This window comes from Pimephales promelas, chromosome 22 (assembly GCF_988280905.1).
Source record: "Pimephales promelas chromosome 22, fPimPro1.hap1.1, whole genome shotgun sequence".
NCBI classification, from domain to species: Eukaryota; Metazoa; Chordata; class Actinopteri; order Cypriniformes; family Leuciscidae; genus Pimephales; species Pimephales promelas.
Window position 1 is genome coordinate 7,361,959 of NC_142790.1, and position 20,683 is coordinate 7,382,641.

The following is a 20,683-nucleotide window of genomic DNA, read 5'->3' on the forward strand; positions in this document are numbered from 1 at the left end:
GTAGCACTTCTTTGAGACAATCTTTATTGTAAAAAGTTCTATATAAATAAAGGTGACTTGACTTAGTACCTGTACATCCCTTTCAGACATCTTGCGTCAAAAATTACTCCAGTTGGATGTGGTTCATGGTGGTATGCCAGCATTACTCTGAAAAACGTATAAATAAATGTATAGCTCTTGCGACACCACAAAGACAAAGACGTAGCAAAAATTTGTCCTCTTTTAAAATTTGAACTCTGATATGTCACCCATTATGTTGTGTGGATTGCAATATTTTATGTATAGCTGTGCTATTGCTCTGCAAATTCAACACTCACACTCTGCTCTTACTGATGGAATGTAAAGTCAGTGAAGATCGGCTGCACATACTATATAGTCTTCATAGACATATACTATATATATATAGTCTTCATGATTTGCAGCTAAAGAAACTTTTCTTATTATCATCAGTGATTAAAACTAAAACTTTTGTACTGCTTTATATGGAAACCATGCATTTTTTCATGATTCTTTATTGAACACCATTTAGTTGAAATAAAAATATTTTGTAATAACATTAATATATATCTTAATAATAAATAAAATGTATTTTATTTATGTCTATTTTATCATGTCTTGAAGGTCACTTTTGAACAATGAAATGCGTCCTTGTTGAATAAAAGCATATTTTACACATATTTTTATTTATTTCCACACAACAAGGTTGGGAGTTTATGTGAGGTAAAAGCCTTCAGGACGGGGTCAAGTAAGGAGACAGACTTCTTTCCAGACGGCTTCCTCTGTCAGCTCAGATTACAGAACATTTAAAAGCTGTTCCTCTCTCTTCAATTACTGTCATTCTCAACCTGGGATGCTTTATGACTTTCCCATGTCCCTGAGTGTATGCACACTAAAAGCATCTGAAAATCTGTATTCCAGTAATAGTGTTCAGGTAATGTTCTAAAGATGAATTATTCTGATAATTATACTTTAAACTAGATGACATACTAAATATAATGTGAGTGTGTGGTCCCGCCACAATGTTAGTGTGTTCTGGATTTTTACTGGCCTAAGTCATTGCTCACCATCAAGTCTATGTGGTATCAAGGTCTGAATCTAATGCATCCCTCCAAATAAACATGTTTCAGGCCATTTTATCATCCAGCAAGCAAAATTATTAGTCTGATCACTTATAAAAGCCAGTGGATAACAAATCCTTTCAAATATTAATATCTGCTGTGCCAATGGTACAGGACAAGTTACACACAAAATGTAATGCCCACTTAAATAAAAAAGACACTATACCATTAAATTAAAATTAAAAAGGGGAATTTTTTAACAAATAATTGTATGAATCAGCAAGGATGCATTTACAGTAATTGATCAAAAGTAAAAAATGAAAGACATTAACATTTTTTTCAAATAAGAATATCCCCTGGTTTCACAGACAATGCTTAAACCTAGTCCCTAGACTAAAATACATGTTTGAGCTGTTTTAACTGAAAGTAACTTTCACTGATATCTTAAAATATGTCAGTGCCATTGTTTTATTATTATTATTTTTTTTCTGAAGCATGTTTATAAAAACTTCTTAAATTGCCTAATTGAACTATGGCATAATCCTGGCTTAATCCAAGACCTGTCTGTGAAACTTGGCCAATATTTCAGATAAATGCTGTTCTTTGACTTTCTAATTACTTTCTATTTATCAAAGATTCCTGAAAAAAAATATACTTGTTTCCTACAAACAAACAAACAAACAAACAAACACCAACTTTTGAATGGTAGTGGTGTTAATGCATATTGTAAAAAATAAATAAATAAATAAAGCTGCACACACACACACACACAAACATTTCAAAGGCTCAATATGACATTGAATTCAAATGGGAAATCTGGTGGTTTAATTTCACAGATGGATGAAGGTTATGCTGAGAGAGACTTTTCCTTACATGAAGTTTTCTAGAGGTTTCTTCTTCGCCGCTAGCTTTACACAGATTTCTTATATCTTTCTTATACACCCACCCACACTGTGGATGATTGGAGCAGACCTCAACTTATTACGCCTGTCAGGCCCCATCTGCACATGCACACAACATTATTTCACCATCTGTGTTCTGCACCATCCAAACGCTCGCGTCTGTGTTGCTGTCTGAAGCTTACAAGATGCAGTGATACTTAGTGACAGAGCAAAGAGACCAATTTCAATTCAAAATGGCACAAACATAAACATAAACATACACAAACACAAAAAACACATTTTCACAGTTAAAAGAGAACATGCATTCTTATATGTGTCACTGAACTTGTTAATGGTGTAAGTGTGAGTGAGTGGAGATGTGTGACTGCAACATCTGAGTCAGAATACATCTACTTAAAGGAATGTTCTGGGTTAATTAAATATGACAAACAGCATCTGTAACAATACCACACTATACTTTGACTTTTGACTTTGACTATAATTTTGACTTTTACCACTCAATTTGCAAAAACAAAACACAATTGTTTGTCTATGGGGCAAGGAATTACCACTGGCAATAAATGTTAAACTACTATAAACAATAATATACAAAAATAATCCTGGTAGACCTTATGTAGCCCCGCCCCTTTTCAGCGCTGCACTCGTTGTCTTTTGTCTTCCGGTCTGTATTTTCACAGTGATCTTGCCTATTTATGAATGAACGGCTCGTTTTAAAATCTTCCCGGTCTACTGACATTTGTTAAGACATCTGCTTTAAACATTACAATCCCCATGATAACTTTCGTTAACTTTACATTAAGTAAATCCACTTCAAAAGCTAATTACTCCTGGACAGTAATGCCATAGAAATATACAGAGCGACTGCAAAAACGGAAGTTCAAAGACAATATTCTAAAGATGGCGGCGCCCTTGTTTTTCTGGTGGTCTATATAAAGGTCTATAACCTGGTAATTTTCAAATTAAATGAGGAAGGACACCAGATTTTTTTTTTTTTTAACTATTTGCGAAGCAGAATTTCCATCCACTAATTACCTCTATAACATAAAATAAGACATTTGTCCACCTAAAAAACAAAAGCATTACGAAAAATAGAATTATTTAATTATAATAGAAAAGTTTATATAAATCACAAAAATAATAATAATAATAATCATTTCTGTGTTTCAACCCTCTGTAATATCTTGCCCCAAAGGCATCAATTTAATTATGTAAGTGTAAACATATGTTTTCACTTGTTTTTAAACCAGAAAGAGAGAATATTATCTGTGGAAATGTCATGGCACGGATCGGATGCTGTCGACAGAAATTAACCATACTATTTGAATTTATAAGCAACAATACAATATAGACATTAAAGCTGCAATACCTAAGATTTAGATGCCGCTAGAGGGCACTACATTCAAAACAACAACAATGGCTTTGCTTGATGACGACGTGGAGGAACGCGGAATGATGTGAACTGTTGTTTTCAACTCCACCGTGGATAAATCAGTCAGACGGGAATCGAAAATTAGTTGTCATGGATGAGGTAAAGTTCGATTTCTATAAACGTTGCGTTTAATGACATGCTTGTTTTTCATTAAACTGAAATAACCGCAAGAAAAGTCAGGTTCAAAAGTAAATTAGTTACTGTACGAGTCACTAGACGAAGCTATGTGGAGAGGGTTTGAAGGGGCAGGTCTCTTGCAAGGAGTTGACGTGGCTGGTCCTCCTTGGTAACTTTATAAAAATAAAAAATCAATTTAATGTACATTTGACACATCTTTTCATGTTGTGTAAGTAACCACAGCTACAGTTTCACAAAATTAACGTTAAGGGGGTCGCACACCGGACGAGAAGCTGCAGCGCCGCGTCGCGCCACATCTTTAAAATTCGAACACATTATTATCTAAAAGTGTATACATACCGGCGGCGCCATTCGGCGTCTGTCCGCGGCGCCCAGCAACGTCTCAGGACCGTGTTCAAAATCCTGCTGCGGCACAGAGCGCCATTTACATAGTTTTATATAAAATTTTAATTATTTTTGTCTCAAAATCGTTGCTAATGGATCCTGACTTCGCCCTATGCTGCAATATGCATTTAGTGTTGCAGTCATTTACAGAAATTAGCTGCTTGAATGACAATTGCTGATGTTATTATTAGAATTTTCAGGTGAGATTCTCAATTCATTCTGTGATCGGATGCTCTGAGGTAAAGTTTTCAGAATGCAAACTCAGCAACGATTGTATTTAATTGTACAGTACAATCATAACATAGAACAGACATTATCTTCATTTCATGTCATTAAACATTGTTCGATAACATTACTGTGGAGTTGTCCTAAACGTGGCGTGACGCTTCTCGTCCGGTGTGTGACCCCCTTTACAGCCAACAGTTCACATTCCAAGAATAAATGAAAAGAATAATTGTGCTCCATTCCATAACAAATGTGCGAAACAAGCTGACGTTTGTTGCTTGATAGACGCTAACGCACAACTACAACTACCGCATTTGTCCAGGACTACACGTAGTACGAGCGGAAACCGAGGTAAGCGGATATGATGCGATTGACTGGCGACTCCCAGCTCACCCCTGCTCATACGCCCCATTTCCTTGGTTAAAATCTCAATTTTCTCGCGATTTAAACATTGTTTGAAACATTTGGAATATTGTGAGTTATCATCATAACTAAATATATAACACTGGCCTTGTGATTTTGGGATATTTTAATGCAAAAATCTTAGGTATTCCACCTTTAACCACACCAACTATAATTAATACAGTTTTGAACCCGGAACATTTCTTTAATTACAAACCCAATAAAAATCCTATTATAAGCTCTTTACAAAAGCAATTTAAATGCTTTCCTTATCACCCGTAGATGATCATTACAGCAAAGAAAAAAAAAAACTTAATTTAGATGGTGATCATCTCTCTGAAAAGGCCATCTGACTACATAACCACATTAATTTTGAGTAAGGCGTAATTTCATTCCATGTTGGCGTAATCAGTTTTGTGAGTGGAAAGCCAGTGCTACTCTTGAAATATTGCTAAGAAAGAGACCAGGGAAACCATTATTTGCTTACACCATTAAATGTATGTTGATATCTGGTAATATGAAATCGGTAAGTCTGATTTTTCATACAGTGAACATTTCATGGAGGGAACATGAAAGGAAACTCGCAGAGAATTAATCCTGGTGGAGAATCCACGCCTCGGGCATGGAGTGAGTGCACATAAGAGAAAGAAAGATATGAAGAGAGAGGAGGAAAGCAAATAAGACAGCGTGAGCAATAAACAGCTAAGGATGATGTAAGTATTTTCCTGATTGATTCATATCGTGTTGAAAACCACTGATTTACACCCCTGATCACTTTTAAAGGAACAAACTGTTCTTAAACCTGTGTGCTGTCATGGATCTTTTCCATACAAGTCATCGTCATCACAACCGTCAAGCTTACATACTGTATGTGAAGAGTTCAGATGCAAAAGCCTCTAAATGCCATTTGAAATTTTCTTCTAAAATGATCATTTTTTATCAAGCTTGTATATTTAAGTTCAGTAATTTCACTTAAAGTCCCCGTGAAATCAAAATTGAACTTATTTACTTTGTTAGCGCATATTACTAGTCTTGTGGTGAACAATTAATCCGTGCAAGTGAATATATATTAAAAAAATGTTTAACCTTGGTAATCTTTAATCAAAATCTGAAAAGTTACTTCCGGTCTGGAACGGTTTCTTTTTCTGATGACGTAGGTTTCACAGTTTGGGTGGGGAAACGCTTAACCACTCCCCTCAAACCGTTAGTTTGCTATGAGCGAGAGATGGAGAGGAGGAGCGCTAGAGTAAAACCCTGCCCTCTGTTCAATATTCCGTTTCACTTGGAAATACGTCACAGCACTGGAGAAAAATCGTTTGCAACTTCCGGTTCACGGGGACTTTAAATGACAATTATGACCTATTAATTGTCATTTAAGTGAAATTACTGAACTTAAATATACAAGCTTGATAAAAATGATCATTTTAGAAGAAAATTTCAAATGGCATTTAGAGGCTTTAGCATCTGAACTCTTCATGTGTAGAATGTGTACAATGTTAAGATTCCCCTGTTTTGTGTTCCCGTTTAAAAGCTTTGGAATTGACATGAGGGCGAGTAAAATATGAGAGAATTTTTTATTTTGGGGGAATGAATTATGCCTTTAACACAAACTCTATCAGGTCATTTGACCCACACACACTATAAATCATCAATATGCTGCAGATATTCTTACCATCTTTCTCGCTACTGCAGCCTCTCCTTATTTATCCCGCTCTCTTCTATCTTTCCAATCTTTCTGAAACACGCTTACACACCGTCTCACACACACTGTCAAAATTCCAGTGGACTGTGCACATATTCAGCAGTCATAAAGCCAGCATTTAGGGAATCAAACAGGACTAAAAAAATTAGTTATCACACTCTAAAAAAAAAAATGCTGGGTTGTTTCAACCCATGTTTTTAAACCCAACGGTTGTGTCTGTACACATTTGACCCACATTTGACACATTTGTTTTTTTTAGAGTGTAATATCTGATGACAATTAAGTATAGGGCTCTAAGCAAAAATGCTACTGGGAGTGACAAAAAAAAAAACACCAGAAATTTAATATGTTGAAGCAAAAAAATAGCAGCTTTACAAGGAATAGTAAGGCTAGGAAGAGGGAACTCCTTGAGATGTTTAAGTCGATGAAGAAGAAGGCAGTTGTCCCCAGTGCTTTTCAACCTATTTTTTCTTAAATATCTCCACAGCCCCATCAATACTGCTCAAGTATCCATTCATAAACACCAAACCAGACAAATGTGCCTTAATAAAACCATTTAGTGTAACATTTCAAAATGAATAATCACTTAAAAATAATTCAGCAATACTGTATGTGTAAAACAGAATCACACTGTACATGTTTTGTTTTATTTCCTTATTTCCATGTGCCCCTTACAACCTGCTTGAACGACGTGTGTTTTGTCGCGTACCAGCAGGTGTGGTGTCTCCCAGTCCAGATGTTATTCCAAAGCATTTTGTAGCATGTCCATTTCTCAGGAAGTACAGATGTGGCCGCTCTATCCTTCACTGTACACGTTTATGCACATGTATGTGTTTGTGTGTGACTAAGGACACTTACCTGCTCTTTTGGCAGGCGGCGCAGATATAGCCACTCTCGCTCTGGCTGTAGGTGCGGCAGGATTTGCAGACGTTGTAGTGGCAGTCCAGACACGGGCGTTTGGGGTTGAGCAGGAAGGCGAAGGGAGAGCAGCAGCGGATGCAGCAATGCTCGTTGAACTTGTGCTGCTTGGACAGAAGCAAACAACGACTGCCCTCCTCCTCCAGCTCCTGCTTCATTTCACTACAGAGAGAGAGAGAGACAGGGGGGATTGGAGGGGAGGGGTTGGTGGAAAGCGAATGAGAGGGAGAGGGAGGGGATAAACAGAGAGAAGGGGGGAGTGAATGAGGAGATGGAGAGAGAGAGAAAGAGAGGGGGAGAGAGAGATAGAGAAGGAGAAAGGTGAGCAAGTGCATCTGAAGGAGAGGTTGAAGGCGCACAGTCATGCAGAATAATTGGAGACGCTGCGAGGAATGAAAAATTAAAGGGAGAATATTTTATTCTATTATTCTATTCCTTTTCTCTTACTAATAATTTTCTATTTACACACGTACATACACACAACACATAAATGCAGTATGAGGATAAGGGCTGGACTAGGTTTGAAAAAAACAGACCACACAGCAGATTCCCACTATATAGTTGTGAAACCGAGGTCCCTCCTAAGTTTCAGTTCACACAGACAACATTTTGTTCTTTTGCATTTCACTGCACTCCTCTTCCATTTTTTTTTTTTTTTTGAACTGATGCGTTTTACTGCTGTGCTCACATTCTGCAACTTTTGCAGCATCTTGCGATTGGCGCTCAATAAAAGCTGTAAACCATGGGAGGTTTTGGGTATACAAAGGTTTATGAAACTCCAAGACTTACATGCCAAATTAAACAAACACTAGGGCAGAAACAGTGTAATGTTACAGGGCTGGTAAGGATATTTTACAACCTCATCAGGATTGTGACCACGTGCACTAGAAAGAGGCAATGGGAAGACAGAAACCCTTTTTGAAACAGACTTTTGTGCATTAATCATAGACTGATCCATAAATGAACATGCTACATACTGTAGCATTGTGTAAATGATTTACTGTCTTGTGTACTATTATGTACATAATATGGCATGTACCTTGGTATACAACCAACTCACGATCAATGGAACCTCACCTGTATCATGCCTCCTACCAAATTAATCCTCATTTAATGACTCACACTTTGATGTACATCAGGCCTTGATCCAACCAGATATGGGCTCATGCTGGAGAGAGAAGACTCTCTCACGAAGAACCAAGGACAATCTCAGGAGTTTAGAAACCAGGACTCCAAGCAACAATGACTCCAATCACCCACTCTTCTGACTTCCTCACTTCTCCTGGGTACTCGGTGTGACCCAGGGCCCCAGGCCTTGACCAAACTAGCCATGTGTGACCAAAGATAACTTTCAAACAACTTCTACTTGCCATTGCCGGAACTTCAGTTTTCAAGAATTGTTCCCACTACAAATGCAAGTATTCAATTCAATGAAATGTCAAAATGAAATGCTGTTGGTTCTTCTCATAGTTAGATGGATCTTCTCTATCGTTACATCATTCCATCTCTCACTCCTTTTTCCTGTGTTCCATGTATTTACAGTATGTATATGGTAAAAAATGGTAAATGGACTGCATTTATATAGCGCTTTCATAGACCCAATGGCCACCAAAGCGCTTTACAATTTGCCTCACATTCACCCATTCACACACCGACAGCGACGGCAGCCATACAAGGCGCCATCCAGCTCGTCGGGAGCAGCCAGGGTTAGGTGTCTTGCTCATGGATACCTCAACACTTGGTCAGGTGGAACCAGGGATTGAACCACCAACCTTTCGGTTTGTAGACAACCTACATGAACCACTGAGCCACTGCCGCCCCATTTACGTATGTTTGTTTAGTTTATTCATGTTTATAATTTAGTTAAAGGGACACTTCATCTATTTGCATTAAAGGGATAGTTCACTTTGAAATTAATTGTTGATATGTTTTAGCTTACCTCAAGGGCATCCAAGATGTAGGTGTCTTTGTTTCCACAGTATTTTCAATTTTGACATTTTTCAGTCAAACCGTTGTTATCTATCAGTCATACACTGGAGGCTAAGGGGCTCCACCAAAAAGCATGCACAGAGAAGTCAAAATTAAACATGATTTAATGACTCGTAAATGTAAGTACACATTGCTGGCCTAAGACACGAAACGAGCGGTTTGTGTGAGAAAACGAACAGTATTTATATCGTTTTTACCTCTTGTAATCATAGCCATGACAAAATGATCTGACGGCACGGGCGCTTCCGTCTGCGCATGCGCCGGAAGTGATCGCTTGCGTGCCTACGTCACTCTTGGTTTATACAGAGATATCGGAAGTTTTACCTTTCACTAAACATATTTAGATATAAGGGAAACCGCAACGGAAGACGATTTCGGTATATCTAAATTTGTTTAGTAAAAGGTAAAACTTCCGAAATCTCTGTGTAAATATTGAGTGACGTCACACGCAAGCGATCACTTCCGGCGTAACATTGAACTTCATTCAGTTCGGTTCAGTTGGACATTGCACAACTGATTCAGATCACTTGGACGTCACCGTGATTACACGAGGTAAAAACCATATAAATACTGTTTGTTTTCTCACAAAAACCGCTCGTTTCGTGTCTTAGGCCATCAATGTGTACTTACATTTACGAGTCATTAAATCATGTTTAATTTTGACTTCTCTGTGCATGCTTTTTGGTGGACCCCCTTACCCTCCAGTGTATGACTGATAGATAACAACGGTTTGACTGAAAAATGTCAAAATTAAAAATACTGTGGAAACAAAGACACCTACATCTTGGATGCCCTTGAGGTAAGCTAAAACATATCAAAAATTAATTTCAAAGTGAACTATCCCTTTGAGCTTTGTATCTTTCGAAACCCATATTTTCGAATGGTCATTTCAGATGTGTTTTTAATTGGGGTTGGAGCTCAACTCTGCAGGCCAGTGGCCCTCCAGGAGCAGGATTGGACACCCATGTTATAAATAGTTAAACTTTTAAAAATGCATCTCTAGAGAGTACTCTTTTTTTTTCATTTCAGTGCCTCACATCTCATGTCTATAAACACAAAAATGTGTTCTGTGCTTTTATAAAGCTAATCTTGTTTAAACTTGACACTGCATCTTCAAAACATGTCATCTAGCACTTTTACGTAGACAAAAAAATAAAAAAGCAATGAAACAAAGTATTTTGTGTAAATCTACTCTAAGAATCTGACTACCTTAACAGTCTTTGTGTAGGAAGCAAGACTATGACCTCATTGAAATGCTGCCTCCGTAGGCAGCTAACAGGTCAACCAACTCATCGGGAAAAGTTATGATGCCCTGACTCACATGCTATACGTTTCACTTGGCAAATGAGCAATACATTTAGTCAACCCACTGTTACGTGTATCAGCACAAAGAAATGATCATTCCATTAAATTATTCTACTCTACCTGCCCTCCAATTCTTTGCTTTCCTTTTTAGATATTCAATATTTTAAACTAGATGTGTTGCTTTGATACCCAGACAACAGGACGCCTACACACAAAGCAGGCTGTTACGTTCCAGAGAAACATGCCAGACCAGTATCAAGCCTCTTGTTTCAAAGGAGGGGCTAGAAGTTATATTTACCACCGTGGGGTTTAAATTATCCCAATTAATTGTGAAAAGCTTATGAAGCAAACACTGTAAAGCCATGCGGATAAGAAAAAGATTTTGAGGGTTTAGGAAACACATGGATGCCTGTGAATGCACACAATAGTCCAGTACTTTAAAATCATAATGGTCAGAGATGTTTAATTGGATGTGCACGCTCATATCCCCGGTTGTTACATTAAGTTTACCTTTGCTGGTGTCATCTAATGCCCACTTAAAGTTAATCTTTAAAAACACAAATAAGTTAATAACACTGTTAAATGTAATACTTTAAAAATATCTAAATAAATATGTCACACGCTATACATTATATTGTTATGATGCCTGAAGTCACTTGAGGCATTTAAAAGGATTCGTTTTTTAGTGTTTTTATTTATTTTTATTTTGACTAAATATAGAATTTTATTATCAGCTGGCAGGACCCTACAGTTGGGATCAGGGCCGGAGTGGTACCCATTCCCACCACCCAAACATACAGATTCATAACAAATTACATATACGCTTCTTCAGCATACATTCTGCAATCAACATACGAATAGGCACAGCTGACAGACAGCAGTATGGGTTATGCTGCTGAACCGAAGTGCAGTTAAAGGGGGGGTTGACTGCGATTTCACTTTTTTCATTTTAAATAGTGTGTAATGTTGCTGTTGGTGCATGAACAGTATCTGCAAAGTTGCAGCGCTGAAAGTTCAATGTAAGCAGAGATATCGTCTTTTAAAAATCAGGAAGTATAATTGCCTACAAAAACGACTGGATTGGGACTACAGCTGGGTTATGGTACGTCACTAACCTGCACATTTGCATCAACCCCTCCCTCAGAATATATGCAAAAAATGGCATGCGTATATTTCTGAGGCACGTCGACTCGTCGAGTGTGTTGTTCACGCAGCTGTCAGGTTTTCTGTGTTTCGGGCTTCCCATGGACGCTATACTTCCTCAACAATGGATACAATTTATCTTTGATTATGTTCCTGAAAATGACGATCGTAATCTAGCTCTCTGTGCTGCGCATTTTACGGAAGACAGCTTCCAGAATCTCCACGAGTTCAATTCCAGATTCAACAAGAAACATGAAGCAGTTCCTACTTTAAAACAAGAGGCAGCAGTGTTGGGCCACAATCTGTAAGTAGGCTAAGACTTCATCATTTTAAATGTATTTGCATGTATAATTCCAGATGTAACGTTAGCCTTGTGTTTTATTGTTTTCAAATGCCAGCGCTGGCTTTATAGCCACTACTAGTTAGCATATGCTATTTTGTGTCCACGGCAAACTCGTACAAACATTATGGATCTTAATTTTCTATAAGTACTAATGTTTTAAACGTATTTTTCATATGCTTTATGACGTTATTTTCGATTTGATCAAGAACGTAAACATGCCAACGCTGTTTGAGTATGACATTAGTAGCCAGTCAGTTGCTATTGTTGCCAGTCAGATGCTATTGTGTAAAACAAACGTGCAAAAAGTTAAAAAAAAATGTAGCAAATTATCATTCAGAAACGTTTAGTAAGAGCTGTGTGTGGTGTGGTTCTGTTTGACTCTCTTCATCGCGGGCTTCTCGGTCTGATTCTGCCTCAAACTGATACTGCAGTTCGACACCTATTTACATTCTGGACCGGAGCTCACGTTCCACCCGTAAAGGTAATGGGCGTTAAACCTTCCGGACAACGTGAGCGACAGTTTACCCAATCACAAAACACCGGGCCAAACTAACCAATCTGAGCCCACGACGTGTTTCTGAGGGAGTGTTTTCATAGAATCAGGAAGTGAACCGCTCGTTCGAGGACAGAGGAGAGCGCGGCTGACAATAAAGCTGAAGTTTATGAAAAATAATACTTTTAAAAAAAGAAAAACCACGAATACATGTTATATTGCACCCCATAAATACAATTATGCAAAGAAAAAAAGCAGTCAACCCCCCCTTTAATCGAAAAGTGAGCAAAAGATTTCGACTCGACACATAAACATGAAAACTCACCAAAAGAGGTTACACAGACATTGGCAATACTAAACAAAAGACAATTGGAAAATGAAGGCTCTTTATACACTTAAGACTAATGACCAAATAAGAAACAGCTGAACACAATGAAACAACCAACCAATCAAAATGTGACACATAAGACAAGGGAAGTACAAGAAACATGACTGTGATTTTTGATGAAATTACAAAATGAAATGAAACTACAAAAGTGAGTCAAAACATATACAACCAGTAACATATCTAAACATGAACAGGTACAACAGTGGTCAAATTGACACGCGACCTGCCGGAAATTACACAGATTCGCTACGGTGGACATCTGGCATTGCATCTGGCATTGTCAATGACTTATTTTAGCTGCATGGCTACAACTATAGTGCCCGACAATCCTCATATTCAACTGTGTGTAGGATTTATAGAATACTGTTGGGCAGTTGGTCATTTTGAACTATGGATGCCGCAGTGGTACAAGCACAGATCTATGAAATACCATTACGAAAGCACTTGTGCTGTCCATGGTCCTGAAAAAAATAATTAATTTAGCTACAACAAAAATCACAGTATATTTCCACCATTTCTTACCTCTTTATGTAGTCTGGTGGTTATCAAGGCTAAAGGCGAATGTACACTTATACAACTGTTTGATTATTTTGCCACATGGGTATACTGTATATGAATTTACAAGTCTGCTTTATACATGTCGTTATACGAATAATATTCCATTCTGTAATACTGTCATATCCAAAGGTGAACGTGTGGCCAAACACTTCTACTAATATTTAAGTCTGTTAATGTGTAACATTTATTTTAAATAATAATATATAAGTATATGAGACTCTGATGTCGAACTGCTTACAACAATCTGGAATTAATCATATCCATGTTTTTTATTGCTTTTCCACTCTTTCAAACACACACAAACACACACACACGCATTCAAGATTCAGAGCAGGGGCTAATAATGAAAAACTTCCAGCTCTGTTTTAGCAGGGTTATTCCTCACCAATAACTAAATCAGTTAATATAAAATGACTTAGGAGGTAAGTAAGTAAACAATGAATGAGTAAATATATGTTAGTGTATCCTAAGACTTGTCAGCCAAAGCAGACAAGCATTTAATGAAAAGAAGCCATTGTCAAGACAAATTAGAATATTCAACCACACCAAGTGGGATAAATGGAAAAATAATTAGGGTCATGCAGGCCATGTCAGAATATTTAGATCTACAGATACAGTTCTTTATGTAATGAATAATTGACGATGGGCCTTTGAATTATTCAAAAATAATGCACACCCGCTTCTCGTCATGGCCGCAAACTGTGCATTAGTTTCTAATAATTCAACGGAACGGAGTCAATAATTCCATTTATACTATGGATACACCTAAAAAAATGGTTCAGATGTTGTATTTGAAGACATTTGTTAGACCTTTGACCTTAAAATGCTCTCGTATGAAGGACTAATTTTTTATGCATCTTATCCCATACCTTATTTGTTAATTGCAAAATGTAATTTTGGAGCCAGTAACGGAGGCTTGAACCATTGCTAGCAGACTAATGCAGCTATTAATTATTATTATTATTAGAGAGAGAGAGAGAGAGAGAGAGAGAGAGAGAGAGAGAGAGAGAGAGAGAGAGATTAAGCGTGTGTGAATTACCTGAACCTGTAAGTCTTAAAGGATTCATTCACCCAAAAAAATCTGTCATTAATTACTCACCCTTATGTTGTTCTGAACCTGCAAGACCTTTGTTCATCTTCAGAACATGAATTAAGATATTTGATTAATTTTTGGGTGATAAAAGTGTGAACAGGGTCTCGGGGGATATGCTCCCTCGTGAGGTCTACCAAATTTATTTGTTTGTTTGTTTGTTTGTTTTTTGCAAAATGGTCCAAACATGCAAGTTGTTTGATAGCATGACTGCAATGAGGTAGCCTACAGTTAACAATCACTTGTTTCCAAAGTGTGTAAAACTATTTTTAAAACTTCACTTATATTGAACATGTTAATTTCCTGGCATTTCTTGGAATATCTGAAAGACAGATTATTCCTAATATATATCATTATTAGCAGTACACATTTTACACATTAGGAAAAACCACTTGTTTCTTCAGTAATTTATTGGCAGCCCTTATAGAAAAATACATTACAAACATCAATACAAATTCAGATCTAAAATGTTTGTACGTTTTTGTTGTAAGACGCTCAAAATAACTATTTGGCTACTAAAGCCAGCGCTGGCATTTGTTTACGTCCTTGATCAATCTAAAACATCTCTTTGTAGTCTCATTCGAGTCATTTTTGTAGGCATTAAACTTCCTGCCATCAACCATCCCTTTAACTTCTTTCTTTCTTTTTTATCTATAGCATTTATGAAAAATAGCAACACAGTTGGAAACGTCTCGGTTTCGTATGTAACCCTCATTCTCTGAAGGTTACATGGATATTTGTTCAGCCTGCAGCTTTACAAATATCTGTCAGCAAGGCGCCTGTTCCAGCGCTCAGGAAGAAGCTAAAATCCGAGTGGAGTGGGGTCACAACCTGGGGGAGCATGGTGCGTCTTGGGATGGATATGCCAAGACGGTGGCATCCACTATCCAGTGGGCCAATCTCTATTTGGAGACAGTCTTTCCCTTCTACTTCCGCAACAGACGAAGAGTTGGTCTGAGGTGTTGAGCCTTTGTGTTCTGTCCATATACAGGAGCAGATCGCTGTTCGCTCAAATCCATCTTGCAGGAAGGAAAGCACAATACCAATCAAACATCTACGGGGGTCTTCTAAGTGAGAAGAACACCACTCAATGATTTTGGGATTTAAGTGGCACGAAGCAACCTCAGATTCCATAGGAGGACATGGCGGGTGAGTTGCGACATGCGACGGGAGCGTAGACCACCTCGATGGTTGATGTACCCAACAAATGTTCCCAACTAAGCAAGCCAAAAGGCAAGGCAGCAGTGGCAAGGAACCAAAACAGAATGGAGAAAAATACCTTCGGAGAACTCAGGCTCAGCCGGAGGCCAGTTCTCCTCTGGTCAACGAACTAACAGTGTGTGGTTATGATTCAGGCAACATTATAGGTCAGAAGTCAGATTGGAGCGGAACAATATTTATCCAGTTCCATCTGGATGGAGGTCGGAGTCATCACGCCGGTATGGAGACGATATTGTTGGGGTGTCCATGAGGCCTTCACAGGGCTGATAAGGCTGGCACTTCAGGGATGCGTTGTGGTCGTGTCCAGGCGCAGATTCACCGTCTGATCTGGATACGGCCTGGATACGACCCAGAACGGTAACACTAGTTACCACTCTTTGGCTTTGTTTTGGAAAGCAAATTGATTTACGGTACTTTTCCTTTGTTTAGCCACGCATCAATATGAAGTTACCGTGCCGGTGTTCTATCAAATAATGCTTCCTATCAGATTGTACGGTGTTCTGCCTTTGTTTTACTATCCATTGAAATTTGAATTACGGTGTAGCCTGTGTACTTTGTAGAGCTTCAACTCCATCAGTCCCTGTAACTTCTGGTTGTAACTTTGTCCTGCACAAACGCAGTCAGAACATTTAGGGCCCTATTTTAACGGTCCAAAACATAGTAACTTTGTGGGTTGATCTCAGGCGCTGTTGGTATTATACAGGCAGGATTAAATCTACCGGCGGGGTTGGTCTGAAGTAGCGATGTTACTCATAGGTGTGGTTAGGGCGTAACGTGCAATAAACCAATCAGAGTGTCATCTCACATCCCCTTTAATTATTGTGGTAAATTCTGAGTAGTTGTAGAATTGTATAATATATAATCTGTTAAGGAAATATGTTCTTCACTTAAGATTTATCTTACAACTGGAATGTTGTAGCCATAGTTCCCTTTCAGTTCGGTCACGTTTGACGTATTCGGGTGTGTGCGCTCAGAGTACCAGCCACATGTAAGAAGTGCCAGTACAAGAAAAAGTGAGGATGATTAAAATATTTTAATGATTAATGATTAAAATATAGAACTATCAGCCTACTTCAAGCACTGAGGGTGAGTAATTAATGACATTTCATTTTTGGGTGAACTAACCCTTAAACAGTGTTCAGCAGCACCGTCTCTACTAATAGCAAAACTGAATAGCACAGTGCTGAGAAATGTCATATAGCTTTTAAGTTTCTGAACTATTTTTACTATTTATAATAATTACATTATAAAATGTTCAGAGCAGCGTTGACAACACGTTTCTGTGAGAGTGTGTTTCCGCACTATATGTGTGTGTGTGTTTGAAATAATTTGGCGAAGTGATATGGGCATGTGATGCGGTCAAGACCTGCCTGGACTACTTTCGCCTTGAGTTTTCCTAATAATTGCACACCTTAGAAAGTTTGTCAGCCAATCAGATCAATCAACAACCCCGTTGTACACTGTAAAAAAAAAATCATGGGTCTTGTAACTTTCATTAAACAAATTAAGGTGATAATTAAAAATATTATGTATATTTTATTATGAAAATTGTGGTTCAGTGTTGTATAGAAAATATTGAAAACACACTAATACATACTAATACAAGAGATACATTTTACTATTTTTTTAAGGAAACTTACACAATTTTGAGGCTTGAATTGATGACTGATTAAACTAATAAAATTAAGGAAAATTAGCTACCAATTTATTTTAAGAGAATTACCTCAATTATGCAGTTTAATTTAGAGACACCATTGTTAGTTCCCAGCATGCTTTGCACATGGCTAGTGATGGAGAGGAAATATTGAAATGAAGTGTTATTTTATGTGTTTCAGTAAAGGGAAATATCTGTCAATGTTTAATGTTCAGTTATGTTTGACATTTGAAAGAATTTCTATTATTTTGAAGTTTTGTTTGTTACTATTGTGCAGAAGAGTAGGGCTTATAGTAAGGTTGTGAATAACTGAATGTATTGATATTCTGAAGCACGTTGCGTTGATCATTGAGCAAAAACTTTGTTATAATGCTAGTGCAGTAACAAGTTTGGCTATGCACTGTGCTGGCTATCACTCTAATTCACACACTTTTGAGTGTCGACTTAAAATTAAAAAACATATATCACTAAAAATATGAAATTCATAGTATCATAGACTAAATAATTAAGTGGATTTTACATGATTTATTATTCAGTTAGATTCCATGAAATAAATCAAGTCTGAACTACTCAAAAATATTATGTGTAATATTGTTACCATAATATTTTTAATTAAATAGCAGTAACATTTTAAAATATATGCGTGTAATCCAATGTACATCATTTTTTAGGTTGTGATAATCATCTTTCAATAATGGACAGGACTATTATAAGGGCCCAAATAGGCATTTTACTTTGACCCTTATTCACTTAACTGATCTAAGATCAGCTTGCTGGACCAAAAACCCAACTTACTGTAACTGCAATAATCAAAGTCAATAATCACATCTGATTTGAGAACTGATGTAAGTAAAAAAAAAAAGCTTTAGCAACACATAGTATTGCTGTTGCTATTCTCCTGTGTAGAATCTTCAAATAAAGATCTACATTCGAGATTAGAGAGTGGTTAAAGATATTGATCTGTTCTACGAGGGCACTGGGGTATAACACACAACCTTATTCACTGAATTCATTTCAGATGGATTAGAATAAACAAGTGAATTTATAATTTACTGCACACAGTGAGTACACTATGAATTAATAAGTAGTGGATGTGTTGTATTGATACAGAACATAACTGCTAAAATATCTGTAATACAACATTAGAAACACAAATGTGAAAAATTCAAAATACTTTTTTGTATTATATTAGAATGTAAAAATAATACATATAAATAAATAGATTTAATTAAACAAGTCTAAATAAATAATATTTATATGATCAATTATATTAAAAGTCATAGTGTGCAAGAGAAAAGGAGTGTGTGCTTATTTTGTGGTCTGCTTTATGTCAGGTTATATTAAACATTGATTGTAATGGTCAGGGCACCACACCAGACATGCATCACTTCCCCTCTTATAATTCATTTCCTCCTTAACTGGTGATAATAACGGACCTATTAACATTACATTCCCCTGATTGTACAGCGAGATTGATCACTTCCCCCAACCAGCATTCACACAAAAGACACAGGTCTTCTCTCTCAGCCTCTCTCTATTCTTCTCTTACAGCAAGTCGACATTCAATCAATCAGAACATAAAAGAGCACCATATGCAGTTAAAATGACATGTACATGCCATGAACCAAGAGGAGTATTGATTCATTTCCTGGTTGTCTTACCATTGTGCAAAACACTAAAGAAAATCATCCTAAAAACATTGCATTTTTAATAAATTACATAAATAAATTATGAAAGTTTATTAATGAATTAAAAATGATTTAAATATATATCAATAATATTATATTACATAATGAATAAACAAAATATCATAAACAATATAGAATTTATTAAATACAGCATTATTTTTTTTCATAACCGTAATGAGAATTGGTCAAAAAACAATTTATTTTCAGGGTGAAATATGACCGGAACAAGTTCTCGTCAGGTTTCATGAGATTCACCCTGCTCTAGTCGGTTACACCATGTCCATAAATTTAGCTCTGTACGCTTCTCTTCTGAAAAGATGAGTCACAGCATTCATAATTCTGGTCTTCACAGGCCTTTTGGGATCAGGGTTGTGCAGAGAATGTGCAGGCAGTTCAACTAATTTATACAAATGAAAAGGCAGCTGTTTTGCTGTGCAAGTGTGGTCTACATGCATAAAATTAGAAAAAAAAATAACCTGTTAATTATTTCAGAGTTAAAAATATTAATTTAGCAAAGTAGTCTGAAATATTGAATTATGGAGAGTATGCATTTATTCCCCACTGAAAAAGTCAGAAAATATACAACACAACTGAACACTTCTTGCTCATTTATCAAATATAATCAGGCTGGTCTCAGGTCTTTACGGATGGAGGACAGACTGATGCACAGCATGTGAACTCACATTTGCAAACACATACCTACACAACATCAATTCTGTTGACAGCAGGAAAATACCAGAGGCTGTATATCTAAGCTAAGAGGTGCAAAATTTACAGCAGCTGTCCTTACTGTCTCACAAAATTCCTGCAAACCCAGAGTGCACACACACACACTGATATCGACCCAAGGAGCTTGATCTCCGCCCAGCTCTGCTTTCATTAACAGAGGAAGCAAATAAGACTGGACACACAGGAGTGGTTCACAGGGGCTGTATGTCCTGTGTCCGATCCTACTGTACATGAACAGAGGAGCATGGCATGGTCATAAAATGCCCCCCGTCGAACCGCCATCTGAGCTAAAATCAACCAATCATCGATGCAATTGAGAATGCGAATGTGCACTAGTGTTGCATCCATGCATTTCATGAAAGTGTGGGGAGACAAAGCTAGACCAAGTGGAAGATCCCTGTACTGGTGCGCCTGTACTGGTACACGTCCTTTAGATCTATCGTGACAAACCAGTCCTCGAATCTGATTTGTGACATGATCTGCTTGCTAGTGAGCATCTTGAATTTTAGCTTCCCTACTGAGCGATTCAATAGGCGCAGGTCTAAAATTGGACGCAACCCCCTATCCTTCTTTGGAAGGGTGTAATAACCTGATTCCAAGCTGGGAGGAGGAACCCGTTCTATGTCTTCCCTTTGAAGAAGTGTTTTTACCTCTTGTTCCATTAACAGAGCCTGCTCGGGGCCCACCACTGTGGGCAGAACCCCTCTGAATTTTGGTGGACGACACCTGAATTGGATCGCATAACCTTTTTCTACTGTCTGCAGGACCCATTGAGATATTTTTTCAAGGCCACTCTGCCAGAAATTCTACTAAGGGTACCATCTCTCGAGACTGGCCTCTGGTGTACCTTGAGCAGCAAACACAGCACCCTGTAACAGAACACCGGCAGGGAACAACTGGTTTGACCGCTCTGAGACCCTCCTC

General features: G+C 37.6%; 1 protein-coding gene across 1 annotated transcript in view; it reads right to left on the bottom strand.

The window, feature by feature from the left end:
* myripb (myosin VIIA and Rab interacting protein b) overlaps nt 1-20,683 on the bottom strand; it is a 298,451-nt gene that overhangs the window by 108,553 nt on the left and 169,215 nt on the right. Inside the window, exon 3 of the mRNA XM_039666448.2 lies at nt 7,099-7,320. Within this exon, the coding sequence (XP_039522382.2) occupies nt 7,099-7,320 (222 nt within the window). The remainder of the gene's footprint in view (nt 1-7,098; nt 7,321-20,683) is intronic.